We start from the raw sequence: 8,186 nt of genomic DNA on the forward strand, positions 1-8,186 counted from the left end.
TCTAAAAAATCAGGCACCATAGTATATATATGTAAGAAATAATATCCTAGTACTGTAAATTTTTCATGATTCACGTGCTAACTGATGATCGTTGTTTAAAGTTACATCTCTCCTAGAAATTAGTGGCATATATACACACATACGTACATCTCTATTGCAAGTTGCAATTAGTTTATTTTTCCTATTTGCCATGGCTTGTTAATTATTGGTCAAGTAGGTATGATGCATACGTCATAACATGCATGCACATATACATGGCCCCATCCATATCTACATTACATACACTGTTCCTAAACCCATTATATATTAGGGTTTCTTTTCCCCCTTGTTTGATATTTCTTTGTTAACTAAAAGCTTGTAGTAGTAGAAAACATGAGTAGAGGTTGGAGCTACGGTGGCGGCCAAAGTTCCTTGGGCTACCTCTTTGGTGCCGATGAGCAGCCAAGCGCACCCACCGTCACACCAGCGATCCAGCCTCCATATGGCATAGATATTACCCCAGAGAACCCTCCCCCTCAATATAAACCAAGTTCAGAGCAACAGACTGAGAAAAACACCACCAACAACTATCAGAGGGCTAAAGGACAGAATGCAGGCAACTTCATAACTGTGAGTTGTTATTATTATTACACACATATGTATGTATAGCTTTTAACCTAATTTATGTAACCGTGTTGTGAAATTTTAGGATCGACCATCAACAAAGGTGAAATCAGTTCCAGGTGGAGATTCCTCCCTGGGTTACCTGTTTGGAGACAAGTGATGCAATGATTAATTCCTTCTTACAAGTTTTTAAGAAGAAAATTGGTGAACTGCTTCCGATAAGGAATTGAAGATAAACAGATAAGTGGGTTTTTTTAGTTAAATACATGTGCAGAAGTTGCTAAATAAAGGGGTTGAGTTCCCCATGTCAGTGTCGAATTTGCCAGGGTCTAATGTATGGTGTCTGTTTAACTAGGTATTCAAGTTTGGAGCAATATTTAATGAAGTTTGTCTTTTGCATTAAATAGCCGAATTTGGAAAGTGGGAAATTTTCCCACTTCGGATGTTTCGATGAAAATAATTTGTTAATATTAAAAACTTGCCAGTGTTCTTTTTTGTGTATGTTCCATCTGAATTTAAAATTACCCAAAGGGGCTGTGATTATGTTGTTGTTTAATTGTCCTGCTGTTCTTATTCTTTCTATTATTTTAATTAAAGTGAATTAAAACTTTAAATAGGCTTAATTAAACTGGATTAGAACTAATTTTTCCTTCTTAAACAATTTTTTCATGCATATTCGAGTATTCATTTTGATGTCTTACAGGACTTGAATTCCTCATTAACAATATTTAACAGATAACATTTTTAATCCCTACTTTCCCTCAATTTTTTTCTTCATTCATGACTTGAGTGATTAATTATAAGTTGGTTTATTTTTGTGTTTTTGATAAATTAATTAACAAAATTAGAAGCATTCAGCAGTGTTATGCTATAATAAACTTCCATTCTCACTATATTACTTGCTTTACCATTGTGTGTGTGCGTGTGTTTTTTTGTTAATATTATGCATATGTATATAGATCAAGTAAGTGCTTGGTATAGCTAGCTAGCTATATATATATATACATTTCTTTTCTTTTACCATAAGAACTGCCTTTTTATAGCTAAATTGAATTAGGAGCATGCCTTTCTTGATAATATTCTTGTGCCAATATTGATATTGAAATTAGTTTTCTCATGTTTAATAAGATAGATTTTTATTTTATTTTATTTTTTTTATAAGTATATATTGAGCATTCAATTAATTGTATTGTTCACATGGGTCAAATTATTGATTCAAATCTAAATATCCGTTTGAAATTTGTAAGGGTTTGAACCAAATATTAAGTTTAAAAAATGAGCATAGACAAAATAAATTAGGCTCATTTAAAATATGGGTTGATTTTGGATTCCAATAATCAAAGCCCAAATGCAATCTAGTCTAACCCATTTTCAAGTTTATAATATATTATTTTTTATTATTTTATTTTATATCTTATAAAAATTTAATACACTATTCTATAATATAAATATTAAAAAATATATATCAAGTTGCTTAGAAATCTTTTCATATGTCTAATTTTTTTTTTATAATTTGAAATATATTTCAATGGACACATGTCATCATCTTAACATTATTTGTGATTATTTTCTACTAGTAATCTAATTATAGTCTAATTTAATAAATTGCTAGAATTTGATATATTATTAGTAGAAAATTTTATTCAATGAGTAGGGTTTAAATATGGCCACATGTCCTTTTTTTTAATTATTTTTTTATTATTTGTAGGCATTGCACATTTATTATAGAGTTTTTAAATACCAGTAATAATGTATGGAATAATTTTTTCATTAACATATTATATATATATTACTATGTGAGTGAAAAAAAAAGTCTGTTAAAAATATTTCCTTTCAAAATTTATTCACCAATAAGTAAAGTGGTAATGAATTTGTATTTTAATACTAATAAACATGTCTTTGATCATTGAATTTGTAATTGGTTTTTTTTAACATTATTCTCATTTTAGGTTCTTGTCATATATGTTCTTTTTAATAGAATATCTAGAATTAACCATAACCCCTCTCTAACCCTTAAATAGGAGGATAATGCGCTTCAGCACACTTAACCTACGGCCTCCTGCACTGACAATAATGCCGATGCCAATCAAACTCAGACTCAATCAATAACTCAATAAAATACTTAAATATAAGTATTAGATAACTATATTATCATAATTTTATGTGCATGAGAATTGGATTTTCCAAGATATAGTGGAGTGTCCACTCATGTAATCCATCCATGCTAGTTAGTTTGTTTAACATTTAAATAGGAGAATAAATGTATTTAAATACATTTGAATTCACATTTTATATTAATAACAATATCGATATCAATTAAATTAAGACTCAATCAACTACAACTCAAACCAAATAACACCTTATATACATTTTCTAACGTCACATAGACTAGCGCTATCGAAAACCCACACTACCATATATAGGCTTTCAATCTTATGCTACCATAGGATGGAAGTCCAAATAAACTACGATATATATGCTATTCCTAAATATCTCGTAAATTTCAGTTGGTTTTTTTTTTAATAATAAAAATTCGCTAATTGATCGTCTTGGCAATACAATGACTAATGGAACCAAAACAAAACATGGGTCCATGATCAATACAACATCCATTCACTAAGCAGTATTACTAAGGAAGATCTTTGTCTTTTTTTTTGGTTCATATAGGAACCTAAACTAACATCTGGTCGGGATTATGCCAAACCACTTTGGTACCAAATCTCACAAACAAGTAATATTTAAGCTCCTTGTAGATTAGTTAAGGTTCATATGACAATGAAGCAAAGTTGAATGATGTTCCTAGTTTCTATCAACTTCATTGAATGGTGAAGAACAACATCATATATATATAGGGAATTCGGGGGAAACAAACCATGATTCCCACTATATATTTTACATAAAATATCTAGAAGGACAGATTCTCTTAATGGACTGGATCTGGATTGAATTGCAAGGATTCCCTCCATATAAGCTCCTTGATGTGATCCTCGGTGCACGATGATTGCTCGAAATCGAAACTGAATGGTCTGGGACAGACAGGCTCGTCGTTGATATCGTGAAGAGATGCCAAGTATGGGTGACAAAGTGCCTCTTCAGCTGCAAAAAAAAAAGAAAGAAAAAAGAAAGATGCAAGAAAAATAGATCATAGATATGTACATGGATAGACCAAACAGAAATGATGTGCTTGAAAATCTAGTTTACCTGTGATTCGTTTGTTGGGGTCAAAGACAAGCATTTTCTCTAGCAGATCAACAGCACCAGGAGACATGTTTGGGAACCGAGCTGAAAATTGTTGCTTCCTACACTGTGGAAGTTGTCTGAAATACCTTCGGGCATTGTTGCTTCGGAGAAATCCGAGGCTAGCGTCATCGGGTGAACCTATCAGCTTTTGGAACAAAAAAAGAATGAACAATGTTAGAAGTGAACCTACGTTTTAAGACCATGGCTAGAATACTTCAACAGAAGTTGAGTACCTCAGTGATGAGTCTCAGCTGATGAACGTAATCTTTGCCTGGAAACAGAGGCTCTCTTGTCATAATTTCTCCGAATATGCAGCCGACAGACCACATATCGATGGCAGCAGTGTATTCGGAACAGTTGAGAAGCAGCTCTGGTGCTCGGTACCAACGAGTGACGACGTACTCGGTCATGAAATCTGTTTCGGAGGTGGTCCTAGCCAATCCAAAGTCCCCGATCTTAAGGTCGCACTTTGCATTCAAAAGCAGACTGCTTGGCTTAAGGTCACGGTGCAAAACATTGGCAGAATGCACGTACTTCAGTCCTCGTAACAACTGATACAGAAAGTACTGGAAAAAAGGTTCCCATTCAGTATCAGATTCATGCTAAATCAAACAAGGTTTTGGTTGTAGTAGTAGTATGATGATGATGATGATGTTAGGAAAACGCAACGTAAAGTATATCGGCAACATATATGAATGTCACCCACAAAGCCTGTTTATCCAAACCTGACAATGATCATCTGTCAATGGCTGGTCGGAGCGGATTATGTGATGAAGATCGGTGTCCATCAATTCATAAACGATGTAAACATCGTTGAAGGTCTCCTTCTTCGGTGGTCGAATGATGTCCTTGATGGCAATCACCTGCAAAAAAAGAGAATTGAATGCGGGATTTCCAGGCATACATTACACCGTAGAAGAATGATGAATCCTGAGGGAGCTTACATTTTCATGGTCCATGTGACGAAGAAGCTTGATTTCCCTCAGTGTCCTTCTGGCATCTATGATGTTATCAAATGCATTACCGATCTTCTTAATAGCAACCTCCTGACGCGTCTCTGAATTGACAGCAGCACTGAAAATAGAGCAACGAAGAGGTCAAATTAATTCAGTCCCACATCAGCAATGCATCCAAATGTGAAATGCCAATTGGTATTTAAATAAAAAAGAAATGTCAAGCGACATGAGATGTGAGGAAGGACGTTTTTTGAGAACTTTACTACAGGCATAAGCAGTGCTTCTATTTCATTTTTAGAATATCACGAAATCTTTTTGGTCAAAATATGCTGTTGCTCCCTGTATTTTAGCAAAGTTTGAGTTTTTTAATCCATATACTTAAAAAAAGTTCTCTTTTGGTTATAACTATGCTGTCACTCCCTGTATTTTAGCAAAGTTTACAGATTTAATCCATCTTAAAAAGTTAAAAGTTTTAATTTCTCAAAATTTTAGGGGAAATTTGAAATTCTATTAGTTTTTTCAATTACTACTTTCTGTCACATATATGCTTACTGCTTCATAGTAATTTGTTTTTTAAGTTGGTACGATTATATGCAGGTATTGACAGAAAATTTAAGGAAAAAAATATCGTCAATAATTGAATGGAAAATTGAAGAATTTTTTTTTTTTTAACTTTTTCTAAGCAAATATCAAACTTGGGCACATATGTTTTTGAAAAACCTATAAGTTACATCTAACATACACCTAACAATAAGAGAAATAGTGAATGATTTATTTATATGCTACCTATTTATCCATAAACTGAAAATATTAAGAAACAAACAATAAAAAAGGAAGCCCCCTAATCATAATCATAAACATAAAGGGCAAAAATTCTATTATCACTCAATTAAATTCAACAAATTACGAAGAAAATGTTCACTTGACTAGGATACATATGATAATATCAACCCACCACGTAAAAGATCACAATCATCAGGGACAAACTTATCTTAAAAAAACTTTGATGGCCTAGATCTAATCAAATTATTTAATTTGTGAGTTTGAGTTAAACATGAAAAAGAAAACTTACCAAACAATGCCATTAGCACCACGACCGATAGGACGAATAGGAGGTACGTACTTACTGGACACCTCAAACAAGTTACCATACACGTTGTAATGAACATATTTTCCTCCGTGTGTCGGCACTCCTTTGATACTGCTTCCCTCCGAGCTTGAATGTTTTGTACTCCCCATTTCCTTTTTCATTTTTTCTGCTTCACCTGCTAACCAGCTCAAAATATGTATATAAATCTTTAAACAAAGAACTCAGACTGGGTTTGTTTCCTTTCAGCGCTATATCTGGAGATTCATTCTTGGCAATTTTGCTTTGTATAATTTTCTTTTCTTTTCTTTGCGAAACTTTTTGGAAGAGAGTGTTTTTTTTTTTTTCTTTTGGCTTTGATATGATCAAAAGTTTTATGGTTCGAAAATCCGTGAAATGTAAGGAGACTTTTGTAGTTTTCTTAAGATTTTTTTTTAATTAAAAATAAAATTAGTCCTTCACGCAGCTTAACATGTGGTTTCTTTTAACATCACCCAAGTGAGATATGAGTAGATGGGTGCCAAGTATTTGTTTAGCCAACTGCTTTCTGGATATGGTGGTTGTGCTGATCACGGGACGCTTGCTGTCTTAACCCCTGCCCCCTTTTTGCTTGGGAGGCAGCACAGTACATGATGGCAAGTGGCAACTAACCTGCGCCTTTTTTAATCACACTTCTTTTTTTTGGACTATAAACCCATAATTGGAATGGGACTTGATTAAGGCCTAGATTTCTGGGTATACTGTGTGGCTTCATTGGACTATCATGGCCTGCCTTTTGCAGCTGTGCTGGATTAAGGCCCATGTTGTTGAATTATATTGTATGATGAAAAGAACTATTGGGCGCGCAGTGACTTTGAGTTTTAGGAATGTGATTCATTGAACAATAAAGCGATTTTCTTGGTTCCTCCAAATTCTAATCGCCATCAGAAGGTTGATCAAATTGCTTTGCCAAGTGCAGCACTTGGATTTATTTAATAAATCAACTTAATGCTTCCTTGAGTACATACGGTAATAAACAAAAAGGTTTGGAAAGATAATTTTACTGGTATATTAATATATTTGGACCTAAATTTATTGTAAATTAAAGTAGTTGAATATAGAAATAACATTGAAGAGAATGAGATTTGTTAGGCGCGTCCATAATTAACGGATGAAACTTAAGGCTCACACAGTCCAAAGGGTCCAATGCACACCTATTAATGATAACCGGCAGCCAGCCAAGCTTCATGCTATAGCTTTTCACCACATAAGCCATACAACAGGTAAGCACTGACAGTTACAATTCTACTAACTAGGTTCATAAGTTGGATTGAGTTTTAAATTTTTAAACTTATTTTAACAAAATAAAATTTTTGAATTCTGAAATATAACTTTTTAAGAATTTTTAAATTATTTTCACTATTTTAAATATAATTTTTTATTTTTATATAATAAAAAAATAAAAATTTACTATAAAAATTTTAATTTAATTTAGAATAATCACAATTTTTAAACTTATATTCCATAAACCATCTTAATACTTCAATACAGATTTTCCAACTTTTGTTTTTAATTTAACCCTACTACCAAACTCGCACCCAACTACCACTACTAAAGTTGTCAGCCAAGCATAAAAAGCACGAGCCAATTCCATGCAGTATTTCCTTTGGACCCTTTATTGGTTTGAGATCGGTGAGGGTTTGGAAGTGCAAACTCCTATGCCTAGTTAACCCTCCTGCAGATCCATCAGAGACCAAGCTACTAGAGTACCCCCCAAAAAAAAATTCAAGATATTAGAGTTTATACAAATATAATTTACAATAAAGAAATGATAAGCACGACGCAGGATAAATTTTGGACATATTTTTAAGATTCCATCAGAAAAATCAGATTTCCAAACCGACCATGGTGTATTTTTGTCAAGTCCTGGAGTGGTGATTTACCAAAAACCGACAAGACAACTTAATTTAAGCCGCTAAAGGCTCTTTCCTTGGGAAAAAAATAATAATATCATAGAAATGAGTGAGTTGACAGTTATCGCGCTTTTGTAACGGTAACGGTAACGGGTAACGAACATAATTTTCATTTGAAGTGCAGATGCAAGATGTTGACGGTTCATAATCAATTCCCCTATTATTTTTTTATCTTTCTTTTTCATTATTTTCAACTAAAGAACAGTGAAAAGTTACTTTTGAGTAATCATAATATTTGCATTGAAGTTTTAAATGACCAGTGGATCGACCGGAGATTAAAATTAGTAGTTTTACTTGCAAATTACTCATCTGTCGGAATGATTCGTGTAAAAAAGAAATTAGTATTTC

At 33.1% G+C, this 8,186-nt stretch overlaps 2 protein-coding genes across 2 annotated transcripts; one reads left to right on the top strand and one right to left on the bottom strand.

Annotated features, from left to right (window-relative positions):
• Nucleotides 1–279: 279 nt before the first annotated feature.
• Nucleotides 280–1,159, top strand: LOC107949023 (protein SPIRAL1-like 5). The gene is made up of 2 exons (XM_016883722.2): nt 280–609; nt 689–1,159. The coding sequence occupies exons 1-2, from the start codon at nt 373–375 to the stop codon at nt 761–763; spliced, it is 312 nt and encodes a 103-aa protein (XP_016739211.1). The 5' UTR covers nt 280–372; the 3' UTR covers nt 764–1,159.
• Nucleotides 1,160–3,421: 2,262 nt separating this feature from the next.
• LOC107949022 (mitogen-activated protein kinase homolog MMK2-like) lies at nt 3,422–6,240 on the bottom strand. Its single transcript, NM_001398889.1, has 6 exons — nt 5,872–6,240; nt 4,788–4,917; nt 4,569–4,706; nt 4,077–4,409; nt 3,805–3,988; nt 3,422–3,699 (listed from the first exon to the last, which is right to left on the bottom strand). Exons 1-6 carry the CDS (start codon nt 6,048–6,050, stop codon nt 3,527–3,529), a joined length of 1,137 nt encoding a protein of 378 aa, NP_001385818.1. The 5' UTR covers nt 6,051–6,240; the 3' UTR covers nt 3,422–3,526.
• Nucleotides 6,241–8,186: the final 1,946 nt, after the last annotated feature.

The sequence above is a fragment of the Gossypium hirsutum genome, chromosome A12 (genome assembly GCF_007990345.1).
Source record: "Gossypium hirsutum isolate 1008001.06 chromosome A12, Gossypium_hirsutum_v2.1, whole genome shotgun sequence".
Taxonomy (NCBI): domain Eukaryota; kingdom Viridiplantae; phylum Streptophyta; class Magnoliopsida; order Malvales; family Malvaceae; genus Gossypium; species Gossypium hirsutum.